We start from the raw sequence: 21,989 nt of genomic DNA, 5'->3' as shown, positions 1-21,989 counted from the left end.
CGAGCCGGATTAGCAGATTGCTGTTTTAGGATATAAACCCAGAGTCAACAGTAATGGACTCGCGACCGAAACAGCGAACATCGATGCCTTCCTACCTATCAGATTATGACCTAAGTGGACTCGGGGCTCAGAGTAAATTACGGACAGCAGTTCCAGCTGCATTGGGAGTCTCAGCAGAGCCAACAACACCGGAGCGTCCAACCATAAGATCTCCATCACCACCACTTAGTCAGAGCTTCGACATGGCGAATTTGAGGGATGATGAGGAACAAGAGCAGGAGCTTAGTCAGTCTATGGACCAGGCCACCGGAGAGCAGCGGACCCACCAAGTTCCTGAGTTTAATGCTGCTCTCGACGAGATACGCCAAGAGAACGCTGAGCTCCGTAAACAGTTCCAGAGTCTGATGGTTGCTTTACAGCCCAAGCCAGCAGCCCACCAGCCTTTATTCCCGCCTCCTCCACCTCAAGGTGTATACAGTGGCGGTGGATATGGACACTATCAACTCCCAACCAACACCCCAGCATACGAGCAGCTACAATATCCGACACTCAGCCCCCAAGGAAACCTACCTCAAGATCTTGGTCCTCACAGAGTTTCCCAGCACTATAGTGGTCTGTCTTGTAACCCGTACTACGCCGTCACACCACAACAGCGTGCACCTTCTTATGCAGGGACAGATCCCTCATTTCTCCAGACACCCTGTTTTAATGAGCCACAGAGAGAGACCACATACCGGGGGCCGAAGCCCACCATCCCCAGTTTTACATCACCAGACCCCAGAGAGTTTGCACGAATGAAGATTGCCTTAGAGAATCTATTACCAGCTGATGCCACGGAAAGATACAAGTACCAGATCCTTACAGACCACCTTAGGTGTGAAGAAGCTTCACTTGTGGCAGACTCGTATTGCAACTCCAGGCAACCTTACACAGATACAATGCTGGCTCTCACCAAGATGTATGGACAGCCCCACAAACTTGCGGTGCAACGGATTGCAGAGTTAATGGATGGGCCAAACATACGCAGCGGTGATGTGAAAGGCTTTCGTCTGTTTGCCCTCAACGTGCGCTCATTAGTAGGCATGTTAGAACAGCTGGGGCAAAGAGGACAAGTCGAGTTAGTTTGTGGCTCTCATGTTTCAAGGCTCGTAAGTAAACTTCCTTATGACCTCAACGCCAGCTTTAAGAGGTTTATCCACCCCCTAAGACTGGCCATTCCCACCCTCGTTGACTTTGCTGATTGGCTAGAATACGAGCTAGAAGTCCAGGACGATGGCATGAAGCCTCCCAAACGAGAGGAGTTGTTTAATAAGAAGCCTGACACCAAACGCACTCCTAAACCTCCAGGTAAGACTGCTACTATCCTCCTGGGCACTGAGAAGGTTTTAAGATCAAGCAGTGTGGCAGCCCCATCTGCCTTTGAACAGCCAGCCAACAAATCTAAACGCGAAGATAAGGTAACGGCCTACTGTCCCTACTGTGATAATGACAAGCACTTCCTGAACAACTGTTCTAACTTTAAGAACCTGACCAAAGAACAGAAGGTGACATGGATTAAAACGAATAATAAATGTTGGCGTTGTGGACGTAATCACCAAGCTGCAAAGTGTACACTTAAAGCTCCCTGCAAGACCTGTGGTAGGAGACATCTGCTTGTGCTGCACGAGGTGAATGAGAGAGTAGAGGAAGGACCAGCACCAGAACCACCTTCGGTAGAAAGCTGTCTCGTTAATACTGCCAACAAAGTCAGGTACGTTGACCGTCCGGTCTACAACTGTAAGGTACTACTGAAAATCAGTAAGGTACTCCTGAGGAATGGTGACAAATCTCTCGAGACGTATGCTGTCTTAGACGACGGATCTGAGCGGACAATACTGCTCCAGTCCGCTGCCAAACTGTTGGGCCTTAAGGGAAGTAAAGAGGTGTTAGATCTCCGTACAGTCAGACAGGAAGTGGAGAAGCTCCACGGGGCGGCCGTGTCTTTCACCATTTCTCCAGCAGCCAATCCTGACAAAACGTACAATATTCAGAATGCCTTTACAGCTGAGCAACTGAGTTTAGCAGAACATTCCCATCCAGTTGCCTCACTCCAGCAGAAGTATAAGCATCTGTCAGGTTTGCCACTCCCTCCTCTAAACCGAGTCCATCCCATGTTGCTGATTGGCGCTGACTGTACACACCTCATTACACCTATTGAGCCAGTCAGACTAGGACCACCCGGTGGGCCAGCAGCCGTGAAGACGCTCCTTGGATGGACACTACAGGGCCCAGCTCAAACCATTGAGTCCATCACGAATGTAAGTCACTGTCTCTTCACATCTACACCATCCCCCGCAGAGCTGTTCTCATGTGTAGAGAAGTTATGGCAGATGGATGTGCTCCCTTACCGCAGTGAGAAGTTAGCGGTTAGGTCACGACAAGACCAAGAGGCAGTCAGACTCCTGCAAGAACAGACAGTGAGAGTCAATGTCAGTGGTGTTGAGCGTTATGCCACACCCCTTCTTCGAGTTAAAAATATGCCTCCCTTGAAAGCCACTCCAGAAGCAGTGTTGCCCCTCCTGAGAGGTATAGAGAAGCGCCTAGCCAAATCACCAGGGCAAGCTGCGGCCTATCAGCGGGAGATCGAGAAGCTCGTTGAAGCTGGCTATGTCGTGAAGTTGGGGGACCACCAATTGAAGACCAGTGTTGAAGCTTGGTATATACCCCATCATATGGTTCAACATAATGGGAAGAATCGGGTAGTGTTCAACTGCTCATTTCAGTACCAAGGCTACAACCTGAATCAACTCCTTCTACCAGGTCCCACTCTTGGCCCTGCGTTGCTACCAGTGTTACTACGCTTCAGGGAGCATGCTGTGGCCTTCAGCAGCGATATCCGTGGCATGTTCCACCAGGTGAGGCTCCTACCTAAAGATCGACCCCTGCTGCGGTTCTTATGGCGGGACATGAAGCGAGACAATCCCCCTGATGTTTATGAGTGGCAGGTACTTCCCTTTGGAACCACTTGCAGTCCTTGTTGTGCAACGTTTGCATTGCAGAAACACGTCACAGACCACAGCCAACCAGAAGATGACGTGTGTGTTGCTATCAACAAGTCGTTCTACGTGGACAACTGTTTACAGAGTCTCCCATGTCCAGTAGCCGCCAAGGCACTCGTGGACAAACTGCACCATCTTCTGGCGGGCGGGGGATTCGAGCTAAGGCAGTGGGCGAGTAACAATCCCAATGTCATTCACCATCTTCCTCCAGACACCAAGTCAACTAGCTGTGAGTTGTGGCTCAATCAAGATCAGTCTGATATCCAAGAGCCAGCCCTCGGACTTCACTGGAATTGTAAGTCTGATACCCTCACTTACAAACACAGACACATCGATTGCTCAGTGGCTACTATGAGGAACATCTATAGAGTTTTAGCTAGCCAGTATGACCCTCTTGGCTACATAGTTCCTTATACCACCCGAGCCAAAGTTATTGTGCGCCACCTATGGGAGAAAAGGAGGGACTGGGATGACCCACAACTCCCTGAGGAGCTCCTGCAGAAGTGGTACGCATGGGAAGCAGAGCTGGCACAGCTGCATAAGATCACCCTACCAAGGTGCTACACTAGTCCTGGTCTGGACCAACCCAATTGTAAGAGAGACATCCATGTGTTCTGTGATGCGTCTGAACAGGCATATGGATCAGTGGCCTATCTGAGGACAGAGAGTCCAGAGGGAGAAGTTGAGGTAGCTTTCCTTGCAGCTCGGTCTCGTGTTTCCCCAAAAAAGCAACAATCCATTCCTCGGTTAGAGTTGTGCGCTGCTCTAACAGGTGCCCAGCTCTACAAGGTCATCAGCACTGAGTTGACCCTTCCCATTCGCAGCTGCATCTTTTGGTCTGATTCGGCCACAGTTCTAACCTGGTTGGGTTCAGACTCCTGCAGATACAAGGTCTTCGTAGGCACTCGTGTAGCGGAGATACAAAAACTGACAGAAGCTGCCACATGGAGGTATGTGCCATCACGAGATAACCCAGCAGACGACATCACTCGTGGCCTCACTATCCAAGACATCAGTACAGGTAGTAGATGGACAGATGGACCTGTATTCTTGAAACTAGCTCCAAGTAACTGGCCTGATCTACCACCCCCACACCAGAGTGAACCTGAAGGTGAGCTGAAGCGACAAGTTGTTTGTCTATCTATGTCCAGCTCTAGTGTCCCAGATCCACACCAGTACCGGACTTGGGACAACTTCTTAGAAGCCACTGCACATCAGCTTTACGGGGCGGCTGACCCCAACCACCCCCTCACTGCTGATTCCTACGCTGCTGCTGAGCTAGAGGCGCTACAACAAGCCCAGAAAGAGTCATTGCTTGAGGAAATCACCCAGTTAAAAGACGGTAAACCCATTTCCAAATCTAGTCGCCTTCTTCTACTAGCACCTGAATTTGATGAGAAAACAGGACTCATCAGAGTAGGAGGCCGTTTACGCCGCAATCCTGACCTGACAGTAGAGGAAGTGCACCCTGTTGTTCTGGACCCCAGACATGCTTTGACCCAACTCATCATACAAGATTATGATTATAAGCTTCAGCATCCCGGGCCAGAAAGGGTGTTTGCTGAGATCAGAAGGAGATACTGGGTGTTACGTGGGCGTGAAGCAGTACGCCGCCATCAGAGATCCTGTGTTGAGTGCAAGAGGTGGAAGGGACGCCCAAATCCACCCAGGATGGCAGACCTCCCTCCAGCCAGACTGCGTCTGTTTAAACCACCATTCTATTCTACAGGTGTGGATTGTTTTGGCCCATACATCATCAAGATTCGACGCAGTAGCGAGAAAAGGTGGGGAATATTGTTTAAATGCCTAACTACAAGAGCAGTCCACCTTGACCTGATTCCCAGTATGGACACAGATGCGTTCCTAATGGCTCTGAGACGCTTTATAGCCAGACGTGGGAAACCTAAGGAGATTCTCTGTGACCAGGGTACGAACTTCAGAGGAGGAGAACGTGAGCTGCAGGAATCATTTCAAGCACTTCATCCCGACCTCAAAGAGCGGCTCGCATACCAGCAAATCAGATTTGCCTTCAATCCTCCTGGATCCCCCCACTTCGGAGGTTGCTGGGAGCGAGAAATCCGCTCACTAAAGATTGCTCTTCAGGTCATTCTTGGAGCCCAAACTGTCACTGAAGAGGTGTTACACACAGTTTTGATCGAAATCGAGGGGATGCTCAATTCAAAACCTCTGGGTTACACTTCATCTGAAGTAGCAGATCCTGACCCCGTCACCCCTAACTACCTTCACATGGGGCGGCGGGATGCCTCGTTGCCACAAGTTGTCTATGACGGTCCAGAGATTCTCGGGCGGAGAAGATGGAGGCACAGCCAAAATCTAGCCGACCATTTCTGGCATCATTTCCTAAAATACTACCTGCCAGGACTCCAAGCCCGTCAAAAATGGCAGACTGAATAGGCCAATCTACAAGTCGGAGATGTGGTCATGATTGTGGACAATCAGCTTCCGCGGGCCCTTTGGCCTGTGGGTAAAGTATCTCAAGTTTTTCCTGGACCAGACACCCGGATCAGATCAGCTGAAGTAACTGTAAAGGGAAGAACGTATGTACGACCAGTTGCAAGACTTGTCAACCTACCTGCCTTGCCTACGGACGATTAATCACCCCCTTTACCTCAGCCTTTTTAGTTATTCGTATTCACAAGTGAATACGGGGGCGGCTGTGGAAAAGGCTGCCTAAAGGGAGACTGTCATGCTTGCCCTTTAAGGGGCGGAGCCTAGACCGCCAGTGAGCAGCATGCAGACCAGGAAGAGCAGAGATGAGAAAGAAGCTGCACCGGAGTTTACAGTCCTAAGTTTGTGTTGTTTAGTTGCTGTTTACAGTTCGTTTGCCAACTCATTCGACTTGTGTGCGTGAAAATAGAAGTAAGTAACATTGCAAGTTAAGAATGTAGTTTATTTAGCGGAACGTGCCGTTTTCACTCTTAATTGATGTTTGTTGAGATGCTTGTTCCTGCGAACATTTAATGAGAGCTACCAACGCGGGTTTCGTGTGTTACGTTATTTAGAAGCAACGTATGGAAAATTATTAATATTGTAGTCAGTCATAATGTAACTGTGACAGAATTTCAGTTAGTTATTTGGGATTATTTAAATACTGATGTTATATCATTATTCTGTATCTGTTCTAGAAACCACACACACCCAGAGTTCTGTCAAGTAAGGAATAAACAGCAAATTCAAGTTAATTGAACACCCGGGAGTGAGACTGCTTTATTTGGAGTTCTAACCGGACTCACCACAGTAATCTGAACCTTCCAACCAGCATAAAACCAGTCCCTATTTTTTACCACCCTTTAAAGCAGTGCATAGCAAAATGCGTAACGGGAATGCGTCAGTCAGATACACAACAAGACTTACCTTTTTACAAAATGTAAAAAGGTGTTCATGTGAACACCAACCAAAAAAAAAAAAAGTAAAAATATGCCAACATGTGACAAAATACAAAACAGTGTGACGGTATAAGTTTGTTGGACAAAACAGACAACTTGCATTGTTTTTATTCTACTGAATGAATGTTTGACAGTAGAAATAACAGCTAAAATCACCCAGTTTTAAATCTTTTAGCCTTTGAAAAGAACCTTTGTCTTTAACGAGCCCAACCTGCAGTCGACTGACGCTCGGAGGACATTGTCCTGTTTTGTCCCGGCAGACCACTGCATGGTGAGCTTCATCAAGAAGAATCTGCTGGGCTCTCTGAGCGAATTTCGAAACCGCTTCATCAACCCCATACAGAACGGCCAGTGCGCCGACTCCACCCCCAAAGATGTCAGGGTCATGAAGAAGCGAGCGCACGTGCTCCACGAAATGTTGGCTGGATGCGTGCAGGTGAGACAAAAGCGGATGTTGTTTCCTCACATCGTTGCGTGCTCCAGTTTGACAACGCTGTTTATCTTTTCTTCCTAGAGAAGAGATTACTCCGAGTTGAGCCAGTTTCTGCCTCCCAAACACGAATATGTGCTGGCAGTGAGGGTGACCCCCCTTCAGTATAAATTATACCGCCACTACCTCGACCATGTCTCAGGTAAGAACAAACACAGTTCAGGAGGGTTTACCCATGATCACATTAGGGTGTGGCGCTGTCCGTCAGGAATGGTAAACTACACAGCTGGACACCTCGTGGGTCAAGGGTGATCCCTATGGATTTCAAGGTCACAGGTGACCCATTTGTGAAAAGCTTGTCTGTGCTCCAAGTCTGCACCCGTGTAACGTAGGAATGTCAAACTGCACAGCTGGACCTCTTTTGGGTCAAAGCATGATACCCATTGATGTTTAGGTCATGAGGTCAAAGGTCAAGGTCACAGGTCTCTAGACGCATGTATTCAGGATTGCTTTGTATTTTGATTACTCTGACGGGTGTATAAAGTACCTTTGGCGGTACTTCTGTCACAGTAACTGTCAGTAATAACATTAAACCTACAGAAACGTTTACTTGTAATTTACTGATGTCACTAATAGATAAGAGCATGCTGTAAAAATGTAGTTTTAACAGAAACCTGACAGTAAACACATGCCCCCTTGTCCCTCCCCGCTCAGTCGGGGAACGTGAAACCGACAGAACCAAGCTGAGGGCCGGCGCCAACCTCTTCAAGGATTTCCAGGTCCTCGGGCGAATTTGGACTCATCCGTGGTGCCTTCAGCTGCAAGAAAACAAGGTGGCACAAACGTCCACGTTGAACGCACGTTGACTCATCATGGGTTTCACCCAATATGTTGATTCAAGTCTGTTTGTTTGGATTTGTCTCAGAGATATTTGAACAAGAAGAATCAGGTTAAGGCAGCATCTCAGCTGATGAATGTATTTACCATTGTGCCCGAGAGGTAATTTATTATCTTTACTTACATTTTTTAACTAAATGGAAAAAAAAGATATAAGCATATATTATAAACTTAATTTGTGGATTATTGATTTTAGCATGATAAATATGCAGAACAGTCTGAAGATGTTGGTATAATATAAAATGATAGAAGGGATTTATCTCTTAAATGATCTGTAGTTTTCCCTTATTGAACAGCATTTTCTAACTTTATACTTTAATTTTTACTGTTCTGCATTGTGTTAATTCTTTTTTATTTATTTGTCACATCAGACTCAAAGAAGATGAAGGAAAAGAAGAGAACGGCAGTGAAAACGGCGCCGTCGACGCCCCCACAGACGACCCAGAGGCGAAAGGTATTGCAGGATTTTGCGGCTTCGTTCCCGTCATGTAGCTTGTGAAGAGTTCGCTGCTGCAGGTTGTTTTTGTCCTACGATCCCGTCCAGGAGGGAGTTCAGCGAGCAGCTTGAGTCCTCCGAGTCCGACGAAGGGCTGGTTCAAGAGTCTGCTGTCTGAAAGCGACGCTAAGATCCTGGAGCACTCGGGGAAAATGGTGCTTTTATTCAAGATCCTTCAAATGGCCGAGGACCTGCGGGATAAAGTGTAGGTTCTTGGTCACGCAGAGCGATTTAAACGGTGTTAAATGCAACCAGATTTTTACAAATTCCTTTTTTTTTTAGGCTCGTATTCAGTCAGTGTTTGATCTCGTTGGACCTGATTGAGGATTTCCTCAAAGCTTCTCACCAAGCCAGAGACCCGTCAAAATCAGTCAAAGGTAATATTGTGTTGAAAGGAGAAACGTACAAATCATTTCAGCACGTTTTGATTCCTGTGTTCCTGCTTCAACAGAGGGCAGCTGGATCAAAAATGTGGACTACTATCGGCTCGACGGCTCCACCAGTGCTTTGTTCAGGAAGAAATGGGCAGAGGAGTTCAACAAAGCTTCCAATGTTCGGTACTAAGACTCCATCAGACTCTGGGGCGGAGCTCCCGCAGTGTTTTTCCTTCTAACTCTTTTTTTTATTCGCTCTTAGCGGCAGGCTGTTTCTCATCTCAACTCGAGCCGGCTCACTCGGCATCAACCTGGTGGCCGCTAACAGAGTCGTCATCTTCGACGCGTCGTGGAATCCCTCGTACGACATACAGAGCATTTACCGAGTGTATCGCTTCGGTCAGCTCAAACAGGTGTTTGTGTACCGCTTCTTGGCTCAGGTAAACACCGCGGACTTTGGTTTGATCACGCAAAATAAATCAAACCGATAAAGAAATATACTTGATTTAAGAAGTGTCTTAAAACAGTTTTGTTCCTTGTGTTTTTATCAATATTACTGATCGGCAGAACTGACCAAATGTTCATTTTTTTTGCTTATGCTTGTATTTATTTAATTTCTGTTATTCTGTTATATATATATATATATCGTGGGAAAAAAAGAAGAGCTCAATCCCGACCAGTTCAAGGGTTTCACATTTTGAGACATGACAACAATAATCACGTTTTAAAATGAATCAAATTTAACCTTAAATGTACAAAAACACATAACAGATCCCGTCTTGTTGTTGTTTATTAAACAGAGTGAAGCCAAAATGGAAAAACTGAGTGTAAAAAAAACAAGAACCACCCAGAGTTCAGGAGCTTCTAAAACAGCTTTTAGCAACAATAACGTGAAGCAGTCGTTATTTGGATGATCATATCAGTCTCTCATATCATTTAGGAGGAACTCTGGCCCACTCTTCTTTACAGCGTCACTACAGGTCATTGAGATTTGAGGCCATTATTTTATACACAGCCTTTTCAGTCCGTTTGAGGTCACCGCAGCGCCTCTCTTTTTCAGCCGATCTGTAGATCAGTTGCCGGCTTTGGGATCGTTGTCCTGTTTTATGATCCAGTTTGGTCCAAGCTTCAGCTGTTGGACAGATGTCCTCACGTTTGACTTTAATCTACAGAGGCGTTCATGTTCGACTCAGAGCCTGCGGGGTATCCAGGTCCTGCAGCTGTAAAACAAGTCCAAACCATCAACCCTTCACCTCCGTGCTTGACGGTTTGTCTGAGGTGTTTGGTTTTGGTCAAACTTCTCTAGTTTGGTCTCATCTGTCCAAAGAACATCCTTCTACTGGTTCCTTCAGAGGAAGTCGAGCTGCCATGTTCCTTTAAGACAGATTTTTCATTTTGGCTTCAGATTTATTGAATAAATAACGACCTGCCGGAATCTGTTGTGTGTTTTTGCACATTTGATTTAAAGACCATATCGTTTTATCCTCATTCTGATACATAAAAGCCAAGAACTGAAAGAGGCTGGACTTTATTTGTCCCACACCTGTTGGCTGTGTAAACCATAGCTGGTATTCTTCATTTTTTCCTGGATGGGTGTCTTACCTGACAGGTGATATTAACTTACTGATGAAAAAGACGTCATTTTGAAGATTTTCTTTCACGTATTTCTTCTTAATATTTGATGATTCTACGTCTGCGTCGTCCCCAGGGCACCATGGAGGAGAAGATCTATGACCGGCAGGTGACCAAACAGTCTCTGTCCTCCCGAGTGGTGGATCGGCAGCAGATCGAGAGGCACTTCACTCTGAACGAGCTGACCGAACTCTACACGTTTGAGCCAGACCTGCTCGATGACCCAAACTCTAAGAAAAGCAAGCGACCCACCCCGATTCTACCAAAGGTGACCTCACCGCCTCGTTTCATCAACCGCGGGGGCGGGGGGGAACCCCGTGGGTGCCGAGTAACGCTCTGCGTCTCCTCCTCAGGACAGTGTCCTAGCACAGCTGCTGCAGACCTGTAAGGACCAGATAGTGTCCTACCACGAGCACGAGTCCCTGCTGGACCACAAACAGGAGGAGGAGCTCAGCGAGGCGGAGCGCAAAGCTGCGTGGGCCGAGTACGAAGCCGAGGTCAGCTGGGTCGCCTTAAACAGCGCGTGATATTGGGTTTTAGGTTTTATTCGTTCGCCTGGCTGCATTTGTTTGTGTTTCTCCCACCAGTCAAACCCAGCCAGCCTCCCAGTCAGCACCACCCAGGACTCTTTGGATAAGGAGACCAACGAGAAGCTACTGGTGAAAAAAATCAAATAAAATCTCTAAATTGTTCTCATGACTACAGATAATGTTTGGATGGGATAAAACATCGGATGCAACTTTCTTTGCAGGATCTGCTGAACAAAAGCAGAGCGCAGGTATCATCGGCCTTCATGACCCTGCAGAAGATGAGGACTTACTCGCTCGAGGACTACAGGCAGCGACTGGTGAGTCAGCTGGCAGCAGCTGTGTCCAACCCTGGTCCCGGAGGGCCTCCGTCCTGCAGGTTTCAGGTGTTTCTCTGCCGTGACTCACCTGATTCGACTAATTCACTAATTTACAGGCTTCTGTGGAGCTTTAAAATCTAAAACATACAGGATCTTGGTCCTCCAGGACCAGGATTGGACACCATTGTCTTCCAGGAAACAGTGTTTGTTTTCAGTTTCCTGCGGTCTGAACAAAACATCTATGATTCCTTCAGTCAGCAGACAGCAGAATATATAATCATGGGTTGGGAGGTTTTATTTAAATGGCTGTGAAGTCAGTGTAGCTCATTACTTAAACAATAAACTGCTCACGTCAGAACTGTGTTACAGGTAATATACGTCTTCGAAGACACCGTGGAGTCATGACCTTAAAGGGGTAGTTTGAACATTTTGAAGCTTCTGAACAATTAAACCGGCGCCTGTCGTAAACGGTGCTTCGAAGACGTCAGTTTGGAGAAATAAAGTCTGACAGATCGACGAGCTAATAGTTAAATAAAACTCAGCGAAGAACAAAGTGGATCGCTTACCTTAAATGGTAAAATGGTCTGCACATGTATAGCGCTTTATCTAGTCTGCGGACCCCAAAGCGTTTTCACCCATTGATGGTGGGGAGCTACATTGTAGCCACAGCTGCCCAAGGACACAACAGCTGAGACTGACGGAGCGGGGGCTCGAACCGGCAACCCTCCGGTTACAGGACAAACCCCTGCCTCCTGAGCCACTGCTGCCACATCTTAAGACAACTTCAGTCTACGGAAATAGCGAATGCCATTTTATAAACAGTTACGCCTCTCAGTTTCATTTATTCCAGCAGAAATATTATGAAATTCCTGCCGGGAGTGCTACAGCTACCTGCTGCTGCCGCCGTCTGCACTTGCAAAGAACCATAAAAAGTCAACGTAGAGGTTCAGAAATGAGTATTTTGATGACTGGAGTTACTTTAAGACGACACCAGTCCAGTCTTAGCTGTGTTCAGACTAGCCATTAGCTCGTCAGTTCAGTCAGAATCCAACTATTTCTCCAAATTGTGGTCGTTCATTGATCCATCCACAACAGGTTAGATATCAACTGTTCAAAACCTTTCCACTGAACCCTGCTTTAACATGTCAAAGCATTGCTCTGTGGATAAAGTGAGGACAGTAACTGTATGAATGTCTGTTGACTTGCTGTCCCGTCCGTCCGTCCGTTCCCCCCCCCCGCAGCAGCAGCAGTACCCCCTCCTGCCTGAGCTCGAGCTGCAGGTGAAGGCTCAGCACTGGAAAAAGTGCGACGACAAGAGGCGGGACGTCGTGCAGGCCTTTTATCGGGAAGCTCTGGCGCAGCAGCAATCAGTAAGTCGCCGGCGCTCGTGTCGTAACGCGCTCATATCTGTACAAGCGCTTAAACCGCCGCTGTCCCTCCGTAGCTCACGCTCCGAATTCCGGCCATCCTGAACCGGCGAAGGAACACTGTGGCGCCCGCTGCCGTCGAGACAAACCAGCCCGCTCAGACTTGAGGAAAAACTCCCGCCTTAACGGGGAACATATGTGGTGTTTTAGTTAGTTTTCTTACATTGTAATGTCCTTATTTGGTCTCTGCTGCATTAGAGAACAGATCTTATATTTTTGCTGCGTAAACAGAGTGCATCTCTACCTGATGGCAGGATGTCACATGAAAATCCATGTACTGCGCACTTTATCACCTAACACCAGAAATGTAATGTTTGTTGTTTTTTCTATATTGCTGCTTTCCTTTTTTTTGTAGTTTACCATGTTTGCCTTAAAAGTTTTACAATTGAACTAAAACTTTCTGTCTATTCAATAAATCACTTTCTAATATGGCTGTTCTTCCTTCCTCCTGATCATAACACGGAGAGTGCGCAGTTAGTTAATACCTATCCAGGATATTTCCTAAACTCAGTTTTTCTTTCTGTATAAGCCCCCGTATAGTGCGGGAGAATCCCAGCAGGAACACAGCAGCTCTGCAGACTCTTCATCGTTTTGCCTCCACTGGGGAGGAAACACAAAAAGCCTCTTCAGTCAAAGGATGCTGCTTATAGTCTTTATCTTTAGGAGGTACAAAAGGCAGGCAAGAGAAACAAAACAGTCTGTTTGCACACAACAGTTTTACATTTCAATAAAAAAGGCTGTTTTCACCCTCATGAAGAAGTTAGTATTCATGAATCTGGTAAAGACAAACACCAATATTTATAGCTTGTTATTTCTGGGGGAAAAAGGCTTTCTTAGGTTTGGAGTGATTTAAAAAGGATTAAGAGTAGAAAAAGTAAATATAAGCACAGGTGGATCAACTAGAAATGTAAAAAAAAAAAAAACTGCAGCGGTAACCTTCAGTCCAACAGGAAAGGCCGGAGCAGCTTTGGCAGGAAACACATTTTTATACTTACTTCTGCAGACGTACAAACACTTATTTTATTTACTGGTTGTTGCCTTTAAGGGCACTAATGCTGGAGAAAATCCCAGCATGCACTGAGGCGGGGAGAAAGTTAAAGGTTTAATGTAAAGCACCATGAAATTAGATACCAAAAATATTTTAAAAAAAAACCAACTGAATATCTGTAAATGTGCATTTTGATGAAAAAATAAATAAAAAAGCAGACTGACTTGAGGAGCTGTCGCCTCACTGTCAGTTACCCTTAAAATGAAAGAAACAAACATTTTATTGCCGAAAACAAAGATATTCTCCAACTTTTTCTTCCCACACAGACGGAATCATGTTTATCGGATTAAAATGATAATGATTACAGTGCACCAAGAAACACACAGTCGTTCACAGCGGTGTCTGGAGTCTCCCGCAGGTCCGAGTCCTTTACCTGAGCAGGTGATCTGCCGGTGATCTGCCGGCGGTCCGGGCGGAGGACGAGCGGCAGCCTAGCGTCCTGTGTCCAAGTCCCTCATGTACTCCTGAAGCGCCTGCAACCTGGCGTCGATCTCTGACAGCTCCACGGCCGCATCCACGGAGCCCGCTGCGGATCGGAATGGGACGGTCATACGGGGGAAGTCGGGCTTGTTTTTATTTTATTGCAGAAAGAAAAATTACCTTTGTCTTTGCCTCGGTGTGTTGGAGTGCTGCATAAAGGCTTCCTGGTCATAAGGCCTCGAGACTAAAACAGACAAGATGCACGTTTAGACACGGGACCTTTTCAGGTTTCCTATTTTCAACAAATATGATAAAAAAAAACCCAATCTGAATCTAATTTATACCACTGTACTGTACCCTCGGGGGGTAACCATGTAATCCTGGCTATTTAACAACATTTTAAAGAAACGTTAAAGACGACACGCTGAAACAAATACTTTTTTTTTCCTGCTGTAAACTGAAGCGACTGGTTTCTCCTTCAGCTGTACACGACCCTTTAACCTCTGACCTTTGAACCCAGAGAGATCAAATTCATTTTCACAAGGAGCCAAACCTAAAACTTGATTCCAGTCAACCTTTTTATTTTTTGAAACTGAATAAACGTCATTTTCAGACACTTTAAGCAAAAATATACAGAAATATGAACTTCACTTTTCTCTGTGTATCTCATCAGTCAGAACAAGGTTTACTAGAGGTTCCTTATTTTAAAATAAAATACTTCTACACATCTCTTATGTCTTCATCAGTTTGTTTTTATCTGATTTATAATGAAAATATTTCTCCCCAGTCCATCAAAACAGCTAAAACAAATGAAAATCCAAACATGCAGCTACCAACGTTTCCCCTGAAGAGAAACAGAAAAGAAAAACTAATGTTGATAAAATGAACTCGGGCAGCTGCAGCTGTGGCGTCCTCTGACAGGCGTTTGTCTCCGAGGTGTGGACAATAGACTGAAACTCTGTCATGTTTTTATTTTATTTTATTACGTCCATCAGAGAAAAGCTGCTCACACCATCTCGCCTCGCCTCAAACGGGAGCGATAACATCGCTAACTTGCGCAGCGTAATTTAGAGCCGAGATAAGAATCGATCAAAGAGACAGCACTGAGAGATCAGCGCTTTCATAAAGAAAAAGAAAAACCCGAATCCTTTCCTTCAAATACACCCTTTAAAGAGGAATGAAGCAGAAAGGTCCCATTAAAGACTCACCGCGTTAGGTCCGTTGTACGTCTGCTTCCTTCCCCTGAGCAGACAAAAACACGAGCGTTAAAAAAACTCGCAGCTGCTTCACAACAAGCTTCACTCCGTTTTCTCCGTGTACCTGAACAGAGTTTGGGTCATTTCGTCCATATCCACCAACGAGCTGTCGGAGGAGTTCATGCTGCCCCTGCGCTCCACAGACAGACTCCTGCCTCTGCTGCCAGCCCGGACCGCCTGAGGGTAGGCCTCCCTGGACCGGGAGCGGCCCCGCTCGGGGACGACGGGCGACGCCAGCATGTCCCGCCGCACCTTCCTCTGCCTGGCAGAAATCAGGGGCGAAAGCTGCAGGATTAGACGGCTGCAGCGTTAAGCACGGGAGTGCTGCTGAGGGAACGTGAAGGGGAACCAACTTTTTGAGTTCTGTCTCTTTCTGTCTGCGCTGCCGGTCCTGGATGTAGGCAGTCGGGTCGAAGCGTGGCACCCTGGAGCCTGATCAGTAAATATGACTATTAGGATTCAATCATCAGATTGTTAAAGCTAAAATTAAAAAAAACGATCAGAGCATTTTGACCTGTGGGGGAAGGGGACGGCCTGGGTATGTGAGCCCGCGGCCCCGAAGAGTCCGCTCTTCTTCCTCTTTCCGCAATCCGATGCAGACTGTCCTCCGTCCGTTCTCTGGACCCAGAGCGAGCCCTGGCTGTCCCGTAACCGGACCTCCTCTCATGGGAAAGAGAGCGAAAGACCTCCCCGTCGAGTCGAGAGCTGATGTGGCCCGACACAGGAGTCACTCTGCTGCAGGCACACCGACACCAAACAGCAAGTAAATAAATAAAAACCCTCTCAGAGGTCAAATGTTAGCCTGAAACAAAGGTAACTGAATGAAGGAGAGAGGAAGTAAAAAGGTATAGTACACGCTTAGATTGTCTAACCCTCTCCGTAGTAACGCCAGCTCGTTGGTGAGACTCTTGACCCGAACGCGGAGAGCGCACTCTGACGCTTTCAGCTCCTCCAACTGGGATGGAATAGGGAAAGTTAAAAAAAAAAAAAAACAGCCAGGCGGCGAAGAAAACAACATGAATCTGATCCAGAACACTTCCTACCTGCTCCATCAAGAGCCGCTGCTCCTGGCACCTCTTGCTCGTTGACCTTTGACCTTTAGCCCTCTCCTTGATGAGCTGATCCTCCAGCGTCCTGACCACTTCTCTGATCCTCCAGTCCTCTCGCCCGCCCACCGACCCGCTTCCACTCATCTGCAGCCGCCCCAGGGCCTTGGCCATGCCGTCCTTCTCTTCTCGTACCGCAGCCAGCCTGAGTGAGAAAAATGGCTGCCGTTCAACAAAAGCCCAAAAAAAGACTAAACTCAAGGATTTATATTTTCTGTTAAAAAACAAAAACAAAAATACAGGAAATGATAGCATGAATCAGCTTTCACGCAATAAACGCAAACCAACTCTTGTCGTAGCCGCTGTATTTCCAGGTCGGCAGATTTGTTAACTCCGTGCGAGGTGAGAGCGCTGATCTCCGCCCGGAGTGTTCGGATCTCCTTCTGAAGGGCCGCTGGGTCCGGTTTCCCCACGTACGGCAGAGGCAGAGGGTAGTGTATCCTGCACGTACCAAGCGATCGGCGAATCAAAGCAAATCTGCTTTTCTACAAACGTGCACAAACGCTCAGAAAGGAGACCAAAGAGACAGCACCGACCTGTCGAACTCCACGGTGTAGATGAGGATGAGGTATCGTTTGGCTGTGAGGGCCGACGACTGCTGATGGCTGCGAGGTCGGCCCACCACTCCTGCTTTTCTGTTGCGCAGCAGCTCCAGGTCGGCGTAAGTCAGGAGGTCGAGAGTGACTGAATCGCTCGTCTGCAGGAGGGAAAAAATAAACAAAGGAAGCCTAATAAACAGACAACATGAGGAGATATATGGATGCAGTTAGAGGACATGGAGGTAGTTGGAGTGAGGACAGAGTCAGGCTGCATTCACACCTGATAGTCCGGTAGACTCAGTTTGATTGGGGACTAAAACTGCAACATTTGTTCCATTTTCAGCTGCTGTGGTTCACATACAGACTGCACCGAGTCAATCGAGACAAATCTTTTGAGCGACCTGTTCCCCCCCTCGCCTGTGGTGGCGCCGCACCAAGAACTACTTAAGGAAATGACACGAAAAACTCTGAAGAAGACACTGAGCGCAACTTCCTTCCTTCTTCTGGAAAGTAAAAATGGAGTGGCGTCAAATTTTAGCAGCTTTAGGATTTCTGTTTTAACCACAAGCCATTTCTCCCCCTAGTGGTAGAAATGTGCCTTTGTTTTGGTTGTATTTACCCAGAAGGCCCTGTGCTGTAGTCCACTTCCTGCTTTAGGAGCGGTCTCCATTGCGGTTGCGTTCACATATGCATTCGAACCGCGCCGGAGTTCACTTCAACCGAACTGAGACCGAGGTTTTTAGGCGAACCAGAGTTCGTTTTTTTGGTCCGCATCAGAGTTCGATTACTCGTTCACACCTCCCCAAACGAACTGGACCCTCTGGGCAAACGAACTAGAGTTTGCGGACTAAACAGGGCTGCTGTGAACGCAGCCTTTAATGCTGTGGCGACCCCTGAAGAGGGAACAGCCGAAAGAAAGATTTATTGTAACATAAAGAACCAGTTATTTGGTGTTCTTTCCACTTTGGTCACAAATGCCTCGACTGCCAGTGTTTGCATGACATGACAAATAAAATCCTGAAACGCGCTCATGTCTAACTGTTACGTAACTCATATCTTCTCCCTGAACACGAGAGTCAGTAAGAAGGCAGCAGAGAATTCGACAGCTCGGGGGAACCGAGCGTTTGCCGCTCGAGCGGAAACCTTGAACTCCAGCTCACGAGCCTCTTCTCTCGGCTGCGCAGCCCCAGGCAAACATGTCCGTGTAAATCTTCACGCACGTTCACTCTCCCAGTAAATGGTCACTCAACGCGCACCCCGTTCGTCCTTACCTTTCTGACGGCTGACTCCAACATGCTGCAGAAAATCGGAAACTGTTTGAAGTTGCCAGTTTTGCGAGTGAGGTCTTCAATATCTGCGGGAAAGAAGAAGAAAAAAACAAAACAATTAAACAGTAAAACGTCCACAACCTGCAGCAACATTTACTCAGACCACTTACACGCTGGATCGAACTCTCCTCTCCACTGATCCGCTGTGGCCGAGTCGCAGATTTCTACTGTCAGCAAATTCCTGTCCAGCTCCATCTTCACGGAAAACTCCACGCCTCGAAACACAACGTCCTCCATCACCTTGGAGCCCTCCTCCATCGCCCTGGGTCTCTACTGCAGAGAAGAATCACATTATTTACTTATCAATTAAAGGCAACGAGGGGGTAAATGAAAGATTATATATCAGGTTGTAGCTCCGCATCTGTAGAACGGACATTTTTGTGTTAGCTAAGAGCGATTAATCTAGCTCAGTTGTAGAGGTACATCTAATGATTCCTGTCTGGAAGTTTCATCAAAAACTCCATTTTGTTTACACAACAAACGTAACACCCACATACGCACACGCCACAACACAATCACCATCTGCGGCGGGCGACAACAACAACAGGGATTTATGAGTTTATAAGCATAAAATATGTACATTTGGTGCCTAAAAATAAGGTTTCTAAAGTCCGATTGCAGCCCACAGATTTCATGTCCTACGGCAGAGACTCTCAGCCACTGAGGCCATGAGAAAAGTCCAACTAAATGTGAGCAGGTGGACAAGAAGGGACATTTATCTGCTGTAAAATGTTGTCATCGCTAGAATACAATTGTCTACAAAAACCGTTTGCCAATTGGATACAAAAAGAAGCTAAATTAAAGGCGGGGCGGTGCATTTTTTTATAGATATGAGCGCAACAGATGTGCTCTGGGAAGTCTTTGGAGTCTGCGCGTCATTATCGCCCACCACCAAAAGGCTGAAGGCGCTGGTATTTGCCTGTCTGTGACATTCTTTTGTCGTGTTAGCAAAATATCTTGTGAGCTGCTGGACGGATTTCAGGGAAACCAATCACTGGATGTACGTCAACAAATGAGTTTCTCCTGGAGTCAACTGGAAATCGAGATGGCCACCACAGCTCAGAAAACACAAAAATGGCTCCAACACAGCTAATTTTACAGTCAGTTGGTGTGGTAGTAGCTGAGGGTCATGTTCAACGCACACTCTGAGCACTGACCGATCACGCCACAGCTTAGTCTAAAAACCAACTATTAGTCAACTCTGTCTGTCTGTCAGCAAAATATTTCATTCTTAAATTCATTAATTAGGAATGTATGTGTTATGAGAAACAGCACAGGCCTAAGGGGAAATATTACAATAAATCAAATCACAAATGTTTTCTTAATTTATTTAAAAATTTGTTTTTAATTAACTCACAAACCCTCACAAAGGTGTCCTGCCTGATTTCTCCACAGGGGGCGGTAGCGAGCAGAGTAGTTTTAAGATTATTTTTTTGTTTAGGTGGGAAATAAAGTTAAAAATAATAATGAATCCCATCGCGGATAAGGTCGACAGCCGTGACTTTACGAGCCCGGGTGTTTATTTCAGCTGTTTCTTGTTAAAATGATGTTAAATTTCACGCTCGACTTCACTTTCTATCAGTGAAAGCGACGGGGGAAAAAAATCAGTGTAAGCTTCATTTATCGCTGTGAAATTAACCTACAAGCACTGGAACTGCTCAGTTGGGCTTTGAAAATGACGTTGTTCCGTAAAAACACAACAATAGTATTGCTATTAAGCTTTGAGGTGTTTTTTATTGACATATCAGCAGAGGTCAGCTAGCCACAGATACCCTCTCCGCTTCAGTACCTGACCGTCGTTAGCCACTGTTAGCTTTGAACTTTATCATCGCTTTAATATCACTTACAGCTCGCTAAAAAGGTACGTTTCCGAGCCCCAAAGCAGAGCCATAACCTCCCTGAGGACACTTCACGGTTACCTCGGGTCGCAGTGCTGCTCCTGGATGCTGCGAGCCGTCAAAACATGGTCGCAGGATGTCAGAAGTCCGTCGAGCGGAAGTTCGTTTCGAGGCGCAAATGAAACATCCAGAGGACCGGGCTGATGCTGGGAGCCCGAACAGCCGTGGAGACAGGAGCGGTCCGACAACCGGGAACCGTTAAATTCTTCTTCTTCGGGCTCCGTCCGCTCTTCCTCTGGCTCAGCTCGACCGAGGCTGCCGGGCGGATCAGCGCCCCCTGCAGGCGGGGAGGAGACACCGCGGGGAGTTCTTCTGGGTGTAATGAATCCCCAGAATCGGTTCATTTAAAGGAGTCGTTCTAAAGATTTGTTCATTGAATCGCATCAGCCGTTAGCTTGGAGGAACAGATGCCGATGGCACGAGAGCGTATCACCGCCAACACACACCAGAAGAAGAAGACGAAGAAGATCCGCTGGCAATACTGAATGTCCAGAGGAAATGAATGATGGTAAAATACGAGAAGACTGAAGTGATTCAGTATGGCCAGCAACAGCTCTTCTTCTTCTTCCTCTTCTTTATTTAGTCTGGAGCTAAATATTTAGCCTGCAAGTGATATATTCAGTTTGGAATGATGACATTTATAAATATATTTAACATGGTGAAAATATGACTTTAAAAAAGAAACCATTTTTTTTCTTATGAAAGGCTAAATAAACCAAAATATTGCTGTTAATTTTTGACTGCATCTTTACAAACGGCACCCCATACCTGCCCTGTCATTAAGATTCACATCACAAGCGAGTCACAGAACGAGGACGTTCCACTCCCGCTCGCGCTGAGCTCTGAGAAAGGAACGAACCGGTTAATAAAGTGATTCGGTTCAGTTCGTTCGCTCAAAAGAATCGTTTGTTTGAATGAATCATTCGTGAATGACACAACAAAGGGCAAAGGTCGATTCAAGATGGCCACTACAGCGGATCAACCACAGTGAACACAAACATTTGCTGAGCTAAAATTCAGTGTGGTTGTAGCTGAGAGTCATCCCCAACACAATCCGACAGCTAATTAAAGGGGAAATGAAACAAAATATCAAAATAATGAGTTTATCGTTTTGTTAAACATGATCATAAAACACTCCATTTCTCTGATTTAAAATGTTAACGACTTTTAGAGTTTTTGTGTCAAAATCCCAAAGTGGGGCGATTGTGTGGGCGGAGCTACCTCCTTGGATGGTGATGTAGAAGCTGAGGCAGACCACTGTAGGACACCGAGGAGGTTACTGTCTGTGTTTATCAGGGAAAATGGAAGCAGAAGAACAAGCGAGTTATGTTAAAGGGGAAATGAAAAGTGTTTTGAAGCAAACATGAATCCAAAGAAAGTGATGAAAGGTGCTCGTTTTCAGAGTCTCACATTTAAAAAACAAGATGTTGAGGCTTTAGGTCATTTTTAATAAACCAGTTCTGATCTGGACTTCTTCACATCTCTGATCCGTGTGGAGAGTTCCTTGGTCTTCATGATGTCTCTCACTTGGTGGTAGCCCTAACCACTCAGACGCTGTCAGAACCGAACGGGTTAGGAACACTGAGGATATTTGACACGTTTTTTTAAACTTTTTTTTAACTAATTACGTATCTTCAAAGCAAAGAAGAGTGAAAACACACACACCTCACTTTTCAGCTGTGTACTTTTAGAAGTACTTAATATAAGTATTTCTCTGCATTTAATTTCATGAATCTGGAGTATTTGTGTGGATTTATTGCTGAAAATCAAACAGGAAATGCATTCAAATTCCAGGCTGTAAGGCAACAAAACAGAAATAAATAAATGAGGGGTGAATACTTTTGCA

General features: G+C 46.3%; 3 protein-coding genes across 5 annotated transcripts in view; 2 read left to right on the top strand and 1 right to left on the bottom strand.

Annotated features, from left to right (window-relative positions):
* LOC108247429 (transcriptional regulator ATRX) overlaps positions 1 to 13,471 on the top strand; it is a 38,365-nt gene extending 24,894 nt beyond the window's left edge. Inside the window, exons 21-35 of the mRNA XM_017435546.3 lie at positions 6,706 to 6,881; positions 6,960 to 7,077; positions 7,590 to 7,708; positions 7,801 to 7,874; positions 8,144 to 8,226; positions 8,317 to 8,473; positions 8,551 to 8,645; positions 8,720 to 8,825; positions 8,905 to 9,082; positions 10,351 to 10,542; positions 10,628 to 10,771; positions 10,862 to 10,933; positions 11,026 to 11,121; positions 12,363 to 12,491; positions 12,566 to 13,471. Coding sequence (XP_017291035.1) covers positions 6,706 to 6,881; positions 6,960 to 7,077; positions 7,590 to 7,708; positions 7,801 to 7,874; positions 8,144 to 8,226; positions 8,317 to 8,473; positions 8,551 to 8,645; positions 8,720 to 8,825; positions 8,905 to 9,082; positions 10,351 to 10,542; positions 10,628 to 10,771; positions 10,862 to 10,933; positions 11,026 to 11,121; positions 12,363 to 12,491; positions 12,566 to 12,655 — 1,829 coding nt within the window. The 3' untranslated portion in view covers positions 12,656 to 13,471. The remainder of the gene's footprint in view (positions 1 to 6,705; positions 6,882 to 6,959; positions 7,078 to 7,589; positions 7,709 to 7,800; positions 7,875 to 8,143; positions 8,227 to 8,316; positions 8,474 to 8,550; positions 8,646 to 8,719; positions 8,826 to 8,904; positions 9,083 to 10,350; positions 10,543 to 10,627; positions 10,772 to 10,861; positions 10,934 to 11,025; positions 11,122 to 12,362; positions 12,492 to 12,565) is intronic.
* Positions 38 to 6,535, top strand: LOC112451367. The gene is made up of 2 exons (XM_025010437.2): positions 38 to 5,918; positions 6,185 to 6,535. Exon 1 carries the CDS (start codon positions 54 to 56, stop codon positions 5,451 to 5,453), a length of 5,400 nt encoding a protein of 1,799 aa, XP_024866205.1. The 5' UTR covers positions 38 to 53; the 3' UTR covers positions 5,454 to 5,918; positions 6,185 to 6,535.
* On the bottom strand, positions 12,778 to 20,386 carry ccdc61 (coiled-coil domain containing 61). Of its 3 annotated transcripts, none has more exons than XM_037978944.1 (13): positions 20,093 to 20,386; positions 18,356 to 18,518; positions 18,189 to 18,271; positions 16,915 to 17,075; positions 16,667 to 16,819; positions 16,316 to 16,523; positions 16,127 to 16,227; positions 15,787 to 16,007; positions 15,626 to 15,704; positions 15,337 to 15,534; positions 15,225 to 15,258; positions 14,197 to 14,260; positions 12,778 to 14,122 (listed from the first exon to the last, which is right to left on the bottom strand). In XM_037978944.1, the coding sequence occupies exons 2-13, from the start codon at positions 18,501 to 18,503 to the stop codon at positions 14,028 to 14,030; spliced, it is 1,545 nt and encodes a 514-aa protein (XP_037834872.1). In that variant the 5' UTR covers positions 18,504 to 18,518; positions 20,093 to 20,386; the 3' UTR covers positions 12,778 to 14,027. The 3 variants fall into 3 exon arrangements, with proteins under 3 accessions (XP_037834872.1, XP_017291036.1, XP_017291038.1); XM_017435547.3 differs by having other exon boundaries at positions 20,165 to 20,386; XM_017435549.3 differs by having other exon boundaries at positions 16,145 to 16,227; positions 20,165 to 20,385.
* Positions 20,387 to 21,989: the final 1,603 nt, after the last annotated feature.

The sequence above is a fragment of the Kryptolebias marmoratus genome, linkage group LG13 (assembly GCF_001649575.2).
Source record: "Kryptolebias marmoratus isolate JLee-2015 linkage group LG13, ASM164957v2, whole genome shotgun sequence".
Classification (NCBI taxonomy): domain Eukaryota; kingdom Metazoa; phylum Chordata; class Actinopteri; order Cyprinodontiformes; family Rivulidae; genus Kryptolebias; species Kryptolebias marmoratus.
The sequence above is the reverse complement of the archived record's forward strand: the minus strand, read 5'-3'. Positions and strand labels throughout refer to the sequence as shown.

Bases quoted from the DNA above. Each gene is read 5' to 3' on its own strand.
- LOC112451367 (XM_025010437.2), top strand. From the start codon at position 54: ATGGACTCGCGACCGAAACAGCGAACATCGATGCCTTCCTACCTATCA.
- ccdc61 (XM_037978944.1), bottom strand. From the start codon at position 18,503: ATGGAGGAGGGCTCCAAGGTGATGGAGGACGTTGTGTTTCGAGGCGTG. The intron at 16,820-16,914 runs GTCGGTGCTGTC...TGGTACGTGCAG, and splicing joins TACACCGTGGAGTTCGACAG to GATACACTACCCTCTGCCTC. The intron at 16,228-16,315 runs GTAGGAAGTGTT...ATTCCATCCCAG, and splicing joins AGCGGCTCTTGATGGAGCAG to TTGGAGGAGCTGAAAGCGTC.